At 50.0% G+C, this 16,404-nt stretch overlaps 1 protein-coding gene across 3 annotated transcripts in view; it reads right to left on the bottom strand.

Moving 5' to 3' along the window:
• Disc1 (DISC1 scaffold protein) overlaps nt 1–16,404 on the bottom strand; it is a 210,506-nt gene that overhangs the window by 163,876 nt on the left and 30,226 nt on the right. For all 3 annotated transcript variants that reach the window (NM_175596.3, XM_087594717.1, XM_087594718.1), the window contains 2 exon segments: nt 8,516–8,585; nt 10,607–11,577. In NM_175596.3, coding sequence (NP_783186.2) covers nt 8,516–8,585; nt 10,607–11,577 — 1,041 coding nt within the window.

Genomic DNA, 16,404 nt, shown 5'->3' with positions numbered 1-16,404 from the left:
AACAAGCTATCTGCATCCGCTCATGGCTTCTCACATTGGCTATCAGGAAAGCACAGCAGACATGCTGCACTCAGAGGCGTGGTCTGTCCATCATGACATACCAGGCTTGAGAAGAAAACTGGGAGCAGGGTCAGAAGCTCGTGATGGCAGGCCCTTTCCCATGGTTAACTGCCACAGCTGGGACCCACAGTGGGCCCAGGAAAAGCTAATGAGAGGTGACCCAGGGGGGTAGTTTCAGAAAGAGGGACAAACTGGCCCTTTTTTAAAAGGTATTTTATTTATTTATTTAATGTATGTGAGTACATGTCGCTGTCTTCAGACACACCAGAAGAGGGCATCAGACCCCATTACAGATGGTTGTGAGCCACCATGTGGTTGTTGGGAATTGAACTCAGGACCTTCGGAAGAGCAGCCAGTGCTCTTAACCACTGAGCCACCTTTCCAACTCCCAACACACTGCTCCTTAAGAGGAGTTTCCTCCACTAAGCCCACTGGCAACCCCTGCCCCAACCATGCCCAGAACAGACTCTGCCCTGAAGCAGCCCGCAGAGAGAAGCAGAATGCACTCTTCAATCCTCACACGTGGGACTCTCAGGGAAAGCTCCTGTGGTAGAAAGTACAGGAAGGGAACAAACCTCAGGGAAAGGCAAAAAATAAAGGGATAGAAAGGACGAGAAGAAACCATCCCACCATGGCCCTGACAAGGAAGACAAGAGCTGACAGTTGGGGGTGACAAGCCAGTGCAAGTGGTGGTGACAGAAGAACCAAGCTTTTGACAATTACAACTCATTATGAGCAAATCTCACTTCAAAAACAAACTCCCCGAGGAGCTAATTTACGCTAAGTGTGCTGGCATTGAGCGAGGGGGTTGGGGGGCATCATTTCAAGCCACCCTTGGGCGCGTGGAAGTCCTTCCTGCACTCCGAGGCTGACAGTGCCACTGCTGCAGCCGCTGCTGGTACCCATCTCCCTCCGGCAAGCTCCTGTCAAGTCCGCACTCTGACAAGCCTGTCAATAACAACGGATTCCAAATTACGGCGCGAGTTGGCCCACTGTATAAAGGTCAAGTGGAAGACTGTCCCTTCCGCCCGTCACTGTCATCAGCCTTAAAAGGTCATCCCAGACGATCCATTGCCATGACAGAAAATAACTTTGTCTGTCCATTATGACGTGCGAAATGTCCCCTTCACTCAGGCATCCTGGTTTATCGTCGCTCTCCCTAGCAATAAGCCAGCCCCTCTCGGTTCATCTGAGGCAGGAAGCTGGGTACAAGGCGAACTGGGCAGAAAAAAACAAAGATGTGAGGTGAGACCCTCTGTGTAGCCTCTGAACACCTAAGAGCTCTTCCAGGTCTGTGCTTGTGGCTAACGCTCGCTCAGTTTCTCAGTATTTTTCTTGTTTTGAAAACAAGGCCAGGGAGGAAGGGTTTCTTCTGGGTTCAAGGGCATAGGATGCGTCGTGGAGGGAGGGCAGGGCAGCAGGGTGTGAGGCAGCTGCACGCGACCACTCCACAGTTGAGAGGAGAGGAGAGCTAAACAATGATTCTCAGTTCACTTTCTCTTTTTATTCAGCCCAGGACCCAAGCCCGTAGGATGGTGCCACCACATCACTCCAGAGTGAAACCTTTCCAAAAGGATTCCCAAGCATGTCTCCATAGTGACTCTAAATCCGGTCAGGTGACAATGGAGGTAAGCCATCTGAGTTAGTCAGCATTCTATTGCTGTGAAGAGATGCCATGACCACGGCAGCTCTTAACAAGGAGAGCGTTTAATTGACTCTGGTTTACACTTTCAGAAGTTCAGTCCATTATCATCTTGGTGGGGAAGCACGCTGTCCCACAGGCAGATACGGTGCTGGAGATGTAGTTGAGAGAAACCATAAAGAATACTGGCTGGCTGGCTTACACAGGTTCATACTCAGCTGGCTTTCTGAGACAGGTCGGGACCACCTGCCTAGGGAATGATGCCACCCACAGTGGACTGGGTCTTCCAGCATCAGTTAACAATTCCCAATAGACCTTTCCACAAGTTAGTCTTATCTAGGCAATTCCTCAACCGAATCTCTCTCCTGTCAGATGAGTCTAGGCTGTGTCAAGTTGATAATTAAAAAACTAAAACTAACTACAACAATAATCAATGTTGGGTCTTCCTTAAACCCAAGCAAGGTTACAAATTTATTTCCTCAGTGTCCTTCATTGTCACTCCCTCCCAAAAAAAAAAAAAAAGAAAAAAAAAACCAACCCATAAAATTAACGAGATAACAGATCCTGAAGCCTACCCTGAAGGGAAGAAAAACCCATTCACTAAGATATTTAGAATATTCAAGCTTCAGACGCTTCACCGTAATTTGCATGCTTTGGGATAGCGTTTGCTTTATCTCATTTACAATTTATGTTTGCATCTTGAAAGAAGTCAGATCATATGCAATGAGCTTCTTATTGCCGCGTAGAAAGCGAGAAGCCAAATTATCCTCTCCTACCCGCTCCTTGTTCCTGTGATAACTGGTTATTCAGAAGCAACAGTTTCCAGTGCTTTCTAACGTGTATGGGGCACAGGAAGTAAGGGAGCCCATCCTTCCTCTCACTGGGCTGCAGGTGCCTCATACACAGCACCATCATGATTCCTCTCATACCGGGCGGGGAACAGGGTTATACTCCTGTTTTATCCTGGAGTAAACAGAAGCCCAAGAGCACACAGCAGGACAAACAGCAGCTACCACTCAGGCACACCGTCTCCTGCACTTACTGAACCATCCCCATGCAAAGAGACGGGCAAGGGAGACACTAGAAGCCTCAGAACCCATTTCCGCAATGCCTCAACTGAAAACATACAGAAAAACAAAAATAATATATAAATACATTATCACCAATTTTTCCATAGCTCACGAGGGTAGTTTCAGGGTCTCGGGTCAAAAATGTTAATTGTTTCTGTCACTTTATGAGAAAAGTAGAAGGGTTGGAATGCTGTGCGGGTGGAAGCTGTCAGTCAGTGAATTCAACTGCAGGGTGTGGCCTGGTCAGCTCTTAGTATAATATGCATAATTCTCAGCTAATGGATGGAGCTTTTCCAGAGCCCCGCACACAGACCCTCTTAACACTGTCATGATCGGACATCCATCAACGGTTACTTCGTGTATTAGTTAGTGGCTCTGACAAAAATTAAAAATAAAAATAGCAACAGAAAGAGCTTAGTGAGGAAAGGGTTGCTTGGGCTCACAGTTCGGAGGAGACAATCCGTCATGGCACGGCAGGCACGAAGGAGGGAGTAGGTCTTCTCTGCAACAGGGAAGCAAGCACAAGGCTACGGGTCACATCACTGCACCAAGCAGGAAGATGGCGTAGGAAGAGAGATGAGAACCAGGATGTACTGTCTGGTTCTGTGTGTCAACTTGACACACGCTGGAGTTATCACAGAGAAAGGAGCCTCCCTTGAGGAAATGCCTCCATGAGACCCGGCTGTAAGGCATTTTCTCAATGAGTGATCAAGAGAGGAGGACCCAGTCCCTTGTGGGTGGTGCCATCCCTGGGCTGATGGTCTTGGGTTCTATAAGAGAGCAAGCTGAGCAAGCCAAGGGGAGCAAGCCAGTAAGTAACATCCCTCCATGGCCTCTGCATCAGCTCCTGCTTCCTGACCTGCTTGAGTTCCTGTCCTGACTTCCTTTGGTGATGAACAGCAATGTGGAAGTGTGAGCTGAATAAACCCTTTCCTCCCCGACTTGCTTCTTGGTCATGATGTTTGTGCAGGAATAGGAACCCTGACTAAGACACAGGATATAACCCTCAAGACCTGCTCCCTCCAGTGAAGCTCTGCCTGGTAAGAGTTCACAACCTTCCCAAGTCAGTGTCGCCAGGCATTGCACTCACAAACCTGTGAGGACATTTCCTATTCTAACCATGTGGCATTTTGCTTCCTGGAGAAGAGCAGGACAACAGTCTCTGGGTAACTGGCAACCAGAAGCAACTGGAAACCAGTATGAGAGAGTGGGTTTAAGAGGTGTAGGTCTAGGGCTGGAGAGATGGCTCAGAGGTTAAGAGCACCCGACTGCTCTTCCAGAGGTCCTGAGTTCAATTCCCAGCAACTACATGGTGGCTCACAACCATCTGTAAAGAGATCCGATGCCCTCTTCTGGTGTCTGAAGACAGCTACAGTGTACTTATATATAATAAATGAATAAATCTTTAAAAAAAAAAAGAGGTGTAGGTCTATATCTAAGACACCCTGCTTCATACAGCCCAGAGGAGAACTTGGAGACATAGTCTTGTATGCATCCTGGGATGGCTCCGAGTTGTGCAGCTACCATAGGGTACATTATCATCACCAAGTGGCCCAGCCCTTACCCTTGCCATGCCCTTGTCCTTCACATTATAGTCCACCATTACTCTCAGTCTACAGCAGCCTTTGGCTTCACCGTTCAGTTTGACACACCCCTCAGCTCCACAGTGCAGCCTCCCTGGTGTAGTCTTCTGTATCAATAATCTCCTGAGCCATACACGGCAGCCTGCCCTGGCTGCATGGGCTCCATGGTAGAGCCTTGTATTTCCCTCTGCCCCATGCTGTGGACTGCAAGATCCCTCAGCTCCAAGGTGTTGCACACAGCTATGCTAAACACTGTAGGCAACTTGATTTTTAAAAACATATGTAACCGACTGTAACATGATGCGAGCATTTGCTCATCTAAATACATCTAAACATAGAAATAGCACTAAAATGCCACAACATTCGCATTTCTCCTAAGGTGTGTTCGGGGACCGGAAAACTGCTTAGTAATTCAGAGCACTTACTGCTCTTACAGAGAACCCAGGTTCAGTTCCCAGGAAACCTCTGACTTCCACATACTTGTATACACGGAACTAAACATAAAGAGAGAAAGAGGGAGACATAGACAGAGACAGAGAGACAGAGACAGAGAGACAGAGACAGAGAGACAAAGAGACAGAGAGACAGAGAGACAGAGACAGAGAGACAAAGAGACAGAGAGAGACAGAGACAGAAAGACAAAGAGACAGAGAGAGACAGACAGAGAGACAGAGACAGAGAGACAGAGACAGACAGAGACATACAGGGACAGACAGAGCGATACAGAGTCAGAGACAAAGAGACAGAGACAAAGAGACAGAAAGAGACAGAGAGACAGAGACAGGCAGAGACATACAGGGACAGACAGAGTGATACATAGTCAGAGATGGAGAGACAGACAAAGAGAGACAGAGAGACAAAGAGACAGAGAGACAGAGACAAAGAGACATACAGGGACAGACAGAGCGATACAGAGTCAGAGACGGAGAGACAGACAAAGAGGCTAAGATCCAAAGGGCTTTGGCTCCACCTCACTCTTTTGCCCGTGAAGTGACTGTCAGGGTTACAGTATGCCGTGGGGATACTGATACAGGGACAAGAGCATGGAGGATCCTTGTGGACAATCTTTTCCTCCCTCTCAGCTGAGTCCTAGGGTTCTACTCTACACCCCAGCATCCAAGCAGTGGTCTCTCCCAAAGTCTCCTTCTTGCCCTCAGCACCACAGTCACAGGCTGAAAGTGTGAAGTGTCTGTGGGGGAAGGGGGGACGACCCTAATTTCCCCCAGGCTTCCCAGGCCTTCCCAGCCCGCAGAAAACATAAAAGAAACAAGAACTCAGCTTCCCTGGCAAGAGAGATAGGAGGAGTGAGAGTCCTTAGGGGGTCTCCCCGGGAGGCATCCCAGTGTAAACTTGCTGTGATTTTAATGAGATAAAGCATGGAACTTTCTACTCTGTGCCAACCACGTCTTTCTCTTGAGCATACAACAAGAGGAAAAATGAACAGAAACCTGGGGGCATATGCCTGTCCTGTTGCCTCCCCACTCATGTGCTCCGGCATACACAATCGCCACACACCCTTCCCCAAGATGGAGAACGAGTACATTGTTGTCTATACACAGAAAAAGAAACAAAGTATCCGCAGGACGTGAATAAGTCTCAACAATTCTTCCCATGTTTTTAGGAACCTGGAGAAAACTAGGTGGGAATTAAAGTTATATCCCTGGGTCCTTAAGACAAATCTCATCACAATAAACATCAGCTCAATGTAGATGAGGACCCATTGACCCAGAATCCCATTGATCTATGAGAACTCTGTACTCATTAACTTTTCTCACTACTCTGTTGTTCTAGCAGAAGGAGAAAAGGTTCATTTGGGCTCGTGGTTTCAGCTGGGTTCCTGTTCATCATGGTAGTGGTGGTGGTGACAGTCAGAGCATGCAATTGAGGGTCTTAGATCATAGCTGACCAAACAGCAGAGAACACAAACCAAATCCCAAAGGGGGGGTCTATCCTTCAAAGACTCTCCCACCCCCACCCCTGCAACCCACTTCTGCTATCGAGGCTCCACTTTCTAAATGCTCCACAATCTTCTAAAATAGCGGTGCGAGCTGGGAACCAAGTATTGAAGCCTATGACGCTCTGGGAGACAGGTGACGTTCAAACCTCACCTAAGCGAGCTGGGGCAGGGTCCCTCCATCACAGATAACTGTCAGTGTTGAGTCTCATCCCAGGATGAAGACATCTGCCTCCCACGCACGTAACCTCCCAAAACAAAAACGTTCTGCCACGAGCAGCCTGTCAGCGGTGAGAGTGTCGTACCAAGACATTTTGATTCCCCACGAAGCACTTACTAAATGCCCAGTGACCAGAACCACACTTCACACAGACATGTAACCACTCAATACACAAGCCAAGTGCGCCAGTCGAGGACTTAAACAGGATGTGACTTGCTGTGAATCAGACAGGTGCCCCCTCCAGACTCCCAGCCACTGCCCTGTGGCCTGCCTCTCTGGGGAAGGATCTTACAGCCATGATTCCTCAGACCTCAGTCCCTGAGTCCTCTAGAGACTACAGGAAATGTAGAGGGCTAGGCCTACTCCAGAATCTCTGAGCACACAAGGAACAAGCCAGGAGGACACTGAAGGAGGGAGTCCAGGAATACAGACAATGAAGGAGGGTGCCCAGAAAGGATGCTGAAGGTGGACGCCCTTTCTGACTTCCCTGATAAATGCATCATAATTTTATTCCTAAACTGTGACAGAGATGTTGAGAGAAGAAGATAGAAATGACGTCTCAGATAGAAGACCACTGGGAGAGCCAAGACCAAAAGTTCTATGTCTGGAAGTGGGGGAAAGGCACGGTCCCATTCATGTGGCGTGGTACACGAGAACTATGTCCTGAAGGAGGAGGGACTAGGAGTCAGCCCCTTACAGTGACAACAAGTTCACGAAATGCTGCAATGAAAACCAAGGTGGTCTTACAGACAAACCAGCAGTGAGCCAGGCCCAGGAATAGGGGCTTCTTTCTACCTGTGGTGCAGAACAGACCCCAGGGGCTATCATGGAGGACGCTTCCACTCCATACCTTCCACTCCCTCTGGCACTCATCCTTCACCCAGCATCATCTGAAATCTGGTGGCCTACAGGTAGAGGTATAGGAGGACCTGAAGAATCCCACCTCTATCCCCCAATCCCTCTCACTCTCTAAAGAGAAGCTCAGCGGTGCACACAGAGAGGACAGTGCACCCCAGCTCTTCAGAGGAACTGACAAGCTCCTTCCCGAAATCACTCACAGATGCCAATATGGCCGCAATTCCAATGGCTTGAGATATAGTGGTTGGAGTAACACAGCACAGGCCTAAGCATTAATTAGGCAGCAGCCTGACCCCTGAGCCAACAGCTTCCAGAGGGTCCTGGGCTCCACACTGTACTCCTGGCCAGTCCTGGTATCCTAAACCAGGCCAGGAGCAGGAGTGTCTGTCAGCCCCACAGCTGTCTGGAGGAACTCTAAGTTATCCTAAGCCTCCTCCTTTCCCCACACCCAGCAGAATTCTTAAGGCTCCTTCCAAACCAGCCAACCCTGAAAACTCCCCATCTCCCTCCACCAGGCCCAGTCAGCACCACCTCAGGCCCAGTCAGTTCCACCTCTTCCTAGCCCCACTCCTGTTCGGCTCCTCCATGGCCTCTGACCAGCTCCTCCCCGTCCACCCCAGCCTCATATTATAATTTGTCCTTCTCTTGGATATTTTTAATCATGAGGGTACGACTCCAAGCTCTGGGTTGCCTGACATCTCTTGAATAGAACTCGTTTCTGAATCTCGTGTGGAGAGCATGAAGCCAGAAAGCCCCGTGATGATGTCACCACCACCATCCCACAGACAGGACTAGCATTTTCTTCCTCCTCCTCCCCCTGTTCCCCCCATGTTGCCAGGCACAGCGTGGGTGCCATATTGGATGTAGCTGATGTACTTCCTACAGAGGAGATTCCACACCTGTTCCTGGCCAATCAATAAAGTTCAACCTACCAGAGAGGTTGGTGCTCCAAAGCACAGACCACAGGGCAGCAGGCTAGCCAGCTGCCCCAGAACAGAGACCCCCACAAGAGTCAACCACACAACTCCCGGGATGAAGGAGGCAGAGAATCCAAGAAGCGGGGACAGAGGTCCGGACAGAGGTCAGGGAGAAAGATGAAAACTGTCTATGAAGAGCTTCCGAACTCACCCATGTCGTAATCGCCATCCTCGACCGCTTTTTCTTGAAGTTTCTGAAGCTTTAAAATCAAGGAAGTGACCTGTGTCGGTGTGAAGGGGAAACATAAAACAGAAATTACAAACTAATTCAAGCAAGTTCATTTTGTGAAACCTACGAGCGTCTAAGAACTATTTTCAAAGGTGGGCTGTCCGGATGGGATGGCTCGAGGGTGAAGGCTCATGCAGACAAGTCCGAGAGCTTGGGCTTGGTCCCCAGAACCCACAAAACCCCCACAAGGTGTTCTCTGACCTCTACACAAGAACCACAATGCACACATACACACAGACAAATAAAAAAAATAAAATTAAAAAAAAGTTAAGTTCCTGAGAAGCAATACTGTTTTTATATAGGGAAACTAATTTAAAAGTGAAGTTCTATTTAAACTATTTTTCAAACACACACACACACACACACACACACACACACACACGCACGCACGCACAAGCAAGCAAGCAATGTGTGCCAATGCCAAATGCGTGTTTAAGGAAGAAAAGAAAAGTCATTTGCACAAAGAAACACAACTTAAGCATGAACTCCCCAGAAAGACTTAGAACATTACAGATTCCACAGTGTTGCCATTACAGCATGAAGCACTTTGTGGGGAGAGGGAACACAGACTGCAGGCCGAATGGCCTCTGCTCTAACCCTCAGAACATCACAGTGAGGGTGAGTGAACGTGGGAAGTAAGAGCCAAGAGGAGCCAGGCACAGACCACAGTCTCCAGAGTGGCCAGCTCAGGAAGGACCGTGGCCCCGCTTGAAGCCTCCATCTCAGGGAAGCTGCTGTCTTGGGCTGGACATGTAGCTCAGAGATGTGTGCCTAGCATGCACACAGTCCTAGTTCTATTCCAGCACAGGAGTGGGGAAGATGAGAACAAGGGAGTGGGGAGCCACTGGTAGCCACACCTTCCTTGCCAGAACAACTTCCTAACGGGCTGTGACCAGGTCTTGCTTCTAAACACTGAAACCAGATGCTGAGGAGATGAATGGTCAGTAAAGCGCCTGCTTGGCAAGTGTAAGGACCTGAACTTGACACTAGAGCTCACACAGAAAACGGCATAGTGACTCATGCCTGTAATCTCACCTCACAGGAGGAGGGGACAGGAGAGTCCCTGAGACCCACTGGCCTAACAGTGCACTCCAGCACCATGGCAGAAGTGAAGATGACACCCAAGGTTGTCCTCAGCCCCCCAAAAAACACACACAACACACACACTCACACACAAGCCACATATACACTCACAAACCACACACTCACCACATATTCATACCCACCCGATCATACCACACACATACATATACACATACATATCGCATACACCATACACCACACACCACACACACACACACATATACCATACACCACATACACACACCACACACACACACACATATACCATACACCACAGACACACCACACACACACACACACACACACACACACACACCACATACACATACACATATGTGCACACACATACAGTCTCCTAGTAGGAGGACCACATAGCCCATGGGACAATGAAGCAAAGTAGGAGGGAATGGGGCCTGTGCAATCAGACTTCTCCCCTCCTAACGTCTCACTCTTTCCAAACCCGAGCTGGCTGTTCCCCCCTTACTCTCCCAGTGTCTTACTTTATTACATTTGTTTACTGTGAAGGGAGGGGAGATATCTGTTTACAGAAGTCGGCTCCCCGCTTCCACCCTCTGGGTTCTGGAGAATCAAACTCAGGTAGTCAGGCTTGGCAGCAAGTGCCTTTACCCATCGAGCCATCTTGCCAGTCCCCAGTGTCCTAACCTGAACAAACCACACTGCAGGTCAAAGGTTGTGGCGAAGCATGGGCCCCATCAGAGAGGGCATGCCCGCACCTAAGCTACACAGCCTGAAAGCGGAGAACAGAGCATGCGCGTTCAGATGTGGAGGCTACAGATGTGCTACCACATCTTTTCAGTCAGCCGTCCCAGAATCCACTGCAGCTTCCGGGACCAGCACTCCATCAGCTGCCCATTCCCCGCTTCCACCCAACACTGAGCTGGGGGTGACAGATTTCTGAAGGACACACACCTCCAGCTGCCTGCGGTTGCTCAGTAGGTAGTCCTGCAGCATAGGCTCCCATTCCCTGAGCAGAGCGTGCCATCCATGGGCATCCGCCCAGCCTCCGTCCTGGTCGCTCCGCCCTCCAGCGGGGGATGCATCCTGGGAAGAGAAGCCAGCATCGGAGGAGGAGACCATGCCACATTCTGGTTGCCTGTTGCTCCTCGTCCCCTGAGCCAAGTCCACCAAGCCCGGAGCAGCGTGAAGACTGAAGGTCCAGAGATGCCGAGGCTCCCCGTGGGGCCTGTCTGAGCCGGATCCTTCAGCTGCCATCTCTTGGGGGCTCTGATGCAGGGGTTCGGCCTCTCTGGATGGCAGGCAACCTTCTGCTTCTCCGCGTTCTCCAGCAGCACCGAGGGAGAGTCGGATGAAGCTGAAGTTGGAAGTAAAGGTGTCTTGGAACCCAGGAAGGGATGGGATGTCAACGGGGCCATTCGACGCCGGTGATACCAGAGGCCTCACAGTCTTCAGGCCCCTCGATCCCTTGCTCCAAGCTACATCAAGGCTAGAAGCCAGAGACTTAGAGCTGTCTGAAGATAAAAATTCTTGCCGACAACCACTGTCCCCAGTCAGCCTCTCGGATTGTCTTCTGTCATTCCCGGAATGAACCCCAGAGTGCACCGTCCTTTCTCTCATAGAGCCCTGGGCTGGGTGCAGGTGGCCCACAGAGGTCACAGCAGGGCCAAGGGAGCCCTTGAGAAAAGGGTTGCCCACCAATGAGTCTTGGCAGTGGCTTCTGAGGTCAAGGCTGCACTGTCTAGCCTTGGACTGTGAGGGGTAGAACTCCTGGCCTGTCAGCCCCGCTGAGATCGGACGTGGCATGCCCACTGCTGGAGACAGGAACCCGATCCCAGGACTGGCTGTGCTTCTCATGTAGCCTGGTCTCCGTGTCAGCCGCCGCCTCTGAGGGGCTACTGCAGGCGGCGAGCCATGCCCATTGCCTGAGAAGAGAAGAGAAAACAGTGTATGTTATTGAATCTGTAGGAGCTGCCCACGGAGGACATGCTGGACATCTGTGAGTACACCTATCAAAGGCACAGCACGAAAACTCATGATCCCAAGCCAGGCAAGGTGGGACACTCCCATAACACGAGTCCTTGGAACATGAAGGCAGAAAGATCAGAAGACCCAGGTCATCCTCACCAGCTTAGGGAGTTCAAGCTAACCTGAGCTACACAATACCCTGTCTTTAAAAATCAAAAGAAAGTCAGTGCTGCTCTGCGGATGCCCAGTCAGACCAGCCCTCTGCTGGCAGAGCAGCAGGCCCCACTGTACGTCTGACAGCATGTCAGTGCAGGTCCTGGGGACACAGCCTTGGTGGCTCCCCGGTGACTGTCCTAGTGCCAAAGATACATAGCATGTCCCTCTAGAGAGAGGGCTTACAGAGCAAGTCACCTGACACCAAAATATCAGTGTGACTCTGTCAGGTACTCCAAACACTATCGAATGACACTTGGATTTGTAGTAGCCAAGTATCCATGTCCCCACATTCCCAACGCATTCCTGAGGCCTCAGTGGCTGTGATGGCTTGTATAAGCTTGGCCCAGGAAGTGGCGCTATTAGAAGGTGTGGCCTTGTTGGAGAGGGGTGTGGCCTTGTTGGAATGGGCGTGGCCTTGTTTGGAGTGGGTGTGGCCTTGTTGGAGTGGGTGTGTCACTGTGGGTGTGGGCTTTAAGACCGTCATCCTAGCTGCCTGGAAGTCAGTCTTCTCCTAGCAGCCTTCAGATGAAGATGTAGAGCTCTCAGCTCCTCCTGCACCATGCCTGCCTGGATGCTGCCATGCTCCCGCCTTAGTAATAATGGACTGAACCTCTGAACCTGTAAGCCAGCCCCAGTTAACTGTTGTCCTTTATAAGACTTGCCTTGGTCATGGTGTCTGTTCACAGCTGTAAAACCCTGACTAAGACACTGGCTGTGACACAAAGGCCACCTATCTCTTCATCTCACGCAGTGGACTATGGGGTCTGAGTCCTCACCTCGCTACCCTGCAGAAATAGGAACAGTCAGGAATCCTGTCACCTCAGGTCCAAACCTGGCCATATCAACTGCTGGTTGGGTAACCTTCTACGGGCTGTTTGACTTCTGCATGCCTCAGTTTCCCCCTCAGTTAAGGGGGTAGCTAGAAGGGCCCCATGTAGAAGGTCCTTGTTAGCATCCGTATAAACAGTTTAGAATAGAACCTGGAACACATAAGTGTGATAAGAATCTTAGCTACAGGCCTGGGAAGATGGCTCAGCAGGTATTTGCTGTGCAAGCCTGAGAACCGGAGTTTGACCCCCTCAGGGCCCAGGTTAAAGCGCCGGGTGTGGTGACACATGTTTGCAGTCCCTGTGCTGGGAGGCAGAGTCAGGAGGGTCCCTGCAGTTCACTGCCAAGGGAACCAATTGGTGAGCTTCATGTTCAGGGAAACTAAAGAGGAAGACACAGTGGAACTGGCAAAAGGTACAACAGGTACCAGGTAACCTTGTCAGTGCCAACTTCAAATAAATGGATTAGAAAAGCAGGCTTTCTCAGCCACGGGTCAGACCAACAGATTGCAAGGGCAGGTTTTCCAAGGCGACCATCTTCATGACGTAAATGTACTCCACAGTACTGGCTGCTCTTGAAGAGGACCAGGATGCAGTTCCCGGCACCCACATGGCACTCACAAGCCTACCTAACTCCATTTTCAGGGAGTATCAGTGCCCCAGTCACAGATGTGGTACAAACACACAGATGCAGAGAACACACCCGTACCCGTAACGTAAATAAATCTAACACACACTCCCAAAAATTAAAGATGAGGAAAGACATCTTTGAGTGTTGACCTTTGGTCTCTGCATGGTGTAGACACAGGCAAGTGTCTCTGTGGGTTGATGTCTCTATGCAGGTGAGGGCTGGCACCAGTTAGGTCAAGGCCATGACTGGACAGTAAAAAAGATAAGTCGAGGACAAAGTTTTTGTAAGGCAGAGAGGAGGAGACGGAAGGAGAATCAAGAGGAGACGGAGGGGTTGGGGATTTAGCTCAGTGGTAGAGCGCTTGCCTAGCGAGCGCAAGGCCCTGGGTTCGGTCCCCAGCTCCGAAAAAAAGAACCAAAAAAAAAAAAAAAAAAAAGAGGAGACAGAGAAGGATGACCCAGATCCGGGTGGTCTTGACTTGCCAAGGTAGCTGGGATGGATTTCTGTAGGCAAATGTACCTTATCTAGGTGGGCGGTTTACATCCTTATCAATCGGTTGTGAGTTTATTGTGTGGATGTATCGTGGGTTGAGAATTTAGCATATAAATCTGATTGTCGGGTTGCAGTTCGTTGAGTCTTGATGTTAACGGGTTGGGCGGATGCTGGGAATGTAAACAGAGCAGCAGCAGGGAGTTACGAGAGGATAGCGGCCACTGAGACCGGGGGTGGATGCTGGGAATGTGAGCAGAGTCCACGGTAAGAGAGCCTCGAGGTAGGCGGTCTCTGTGTGAAACGCGTGACAGCAACCCGCCTGGGTCAGAGAGGACTTGGGGGCAGCGTGGAGCTGGTGAGATAAATGAGCGCTGGTTCCAGTGACCTGCTGGAGCCGGAACTAGCAAGAGCCTGACCGCCAGGGGGCGCGCGGGAACCTTTCCACCCCTTTTTATGTTTACCACAACATGTATCCCCATTAACAAGGACATACACCACACCCACAACACCATACCATATATACAACACACACAACTGTAACCCCAGCTCTTAGGAGGTAGAGAGACAGGAGGATACCCCATCCGGGCAGCCTGGTCTAATTGCCAAGTTCCAGGTCTCAGAGAGAGAGAGAGAGAGAGAATAAGAATGAATGAATGAATGAATGAATGAATGAATGAATGAATGAATGAATGAATGAATGAATCAGAGATGAATCAGAGGTTTGTGTTAACTCCTGAGACCTCAGTTCTGATTTCCCAAAGCCTGCCTCAGCCCTGAGCCTTGTCTCCCTCCAAACACATACTTTCCCCTTTCTCTTAGTCCCTAACTGGGATGATGTCTTCCATGACAGGCAGTCGGAGGACAGACTTCTGCTCCCTGGTACTTCATGACAACATTTGGGCCATTACAGCTGTCGGGTAGCTGACGTGGTCATTCCTGTACCCTGGCTGCCCCTCCCCTCTATGTCACCCCCTCCCCAGGACAGTGATCAGTGCAGCGTCAGAGCCTCACCAGCTTGGAGCACCCACTAGGGCTTCAGAATTCAGAAGGGAACAGAGGGAGCCCCAGAAGGACAGCCATCCCTCCCGCCCTCTGTAAAACTGGCAAGAGAATCACTACAGACCCAGGAATCCCAGTCACAGAGAACACTGCGTTCTGGCCACAGCGGCCAATGGAAATGCTGACAACATCCCATCCTAAACAGTGAGTCCAGCAAAACTCTATTGTCTTCTGGGCCAAAAGACCTTCTAATTATTTTGCAGCCCAAATACCAACCTGTTGTTCAAAGAGCTAAGTAGAGAGCAACTTGCTAAAAAAAAATTATTCTTTCCAAATGCCGGCATGCCACCCTCCTGGGATCCTGAGCCCCAACTGCTCCAGCCATGGCCTGTAAGTCTAGGGGAGCCATGGGCTCATTGCCTACAGGTTAAGACCAGCCAAAGAGAAGTGTCAATGAGCCTAGGGACATACACACATGCACTCGCGCACAACATGCACATACACACACATTTATCAAACGCAATGGATATAAGCAGATCCCACTGCGCAGCTAACTGGAGGCTCACATGTCCCATCCGCTGCTGAGATGACCACAAGTGTCCATTCCATGCTCAGGTACTCAGATAGAGGACAGGGCAGAGGTACTGCCTTCCACAACCAGAGTACAACACACACACACACACACACACACACATACACACATGCATACACACACCACATACACACACACATACACACATACCCACACTCTCACACCACACACACACACACACTTGCATACACACACCACATACCCATACTTTCACACCACACACACACACTTGGATACACACACACACACACACACACATACCCACACTCACACCACACAGTCACACACACACACACTTACAGACACACACCACACACACACACATGCATACACATACCACATACACACACATATACACACACCACATACACACATACACACACACTTGCATACACACACACACACTCACACCACACAGCCACAAACACACACACACTTACATACACACACCACACACACATATGCATACACACACTACACACACACATACACACATACACACACACACTTGCATACACACACACACACTCACACCACACAGCCACATACACACACACTTACATACACACACCACACACACATATGCATACACACACTACACACACACATACACACATACACACACACACTTGCATACACACACACACACACTCACACCACACAGCCACATACACACACACTTACATACACACACCACACACACACATGCATACACACACTACACACACACATACACACATACACACACATATACACACACACATACACACACACAGAGGCACGTCAGTGTATACACACACAGATCCTCCTTTTTTTTTCTTTTCTTTTTTAGGGAGTCTTTGAGGTCCACTAGGACTGTGGATCAGTTCTCCCTCACACATCCTTCCTGAAACATGACCTCCTGGGCTGCTCTGGCCTTCAGCTGAGAAAGGGCTGCATTTATGGCTCAGCTGGCAAGGCCACACTTCCTCCTTACCCTGAGCACAGTCAGCCCCGGAAAGAGGCTCAGCCAGACAGGAAGGAAGGA

The sequence above is a fragment of the Rattus norvegicus genome, chromosome 19 (assembly GCF_021556685.1).
Source record: "Rattus norvegicus strain SHRSP/BbbUtx chromosome 19, alternate assembly SHRSP_T2T, whole genome shotgun sequence".
NCBI lineage: Eukaryota > Metazoa > Chordata > Mammalia > Rodentia > Muridae > Rattus > Rattus norvegicus.
This window is presented reverse-complemented; position numbering and strand designations above follow the sequence as displayed.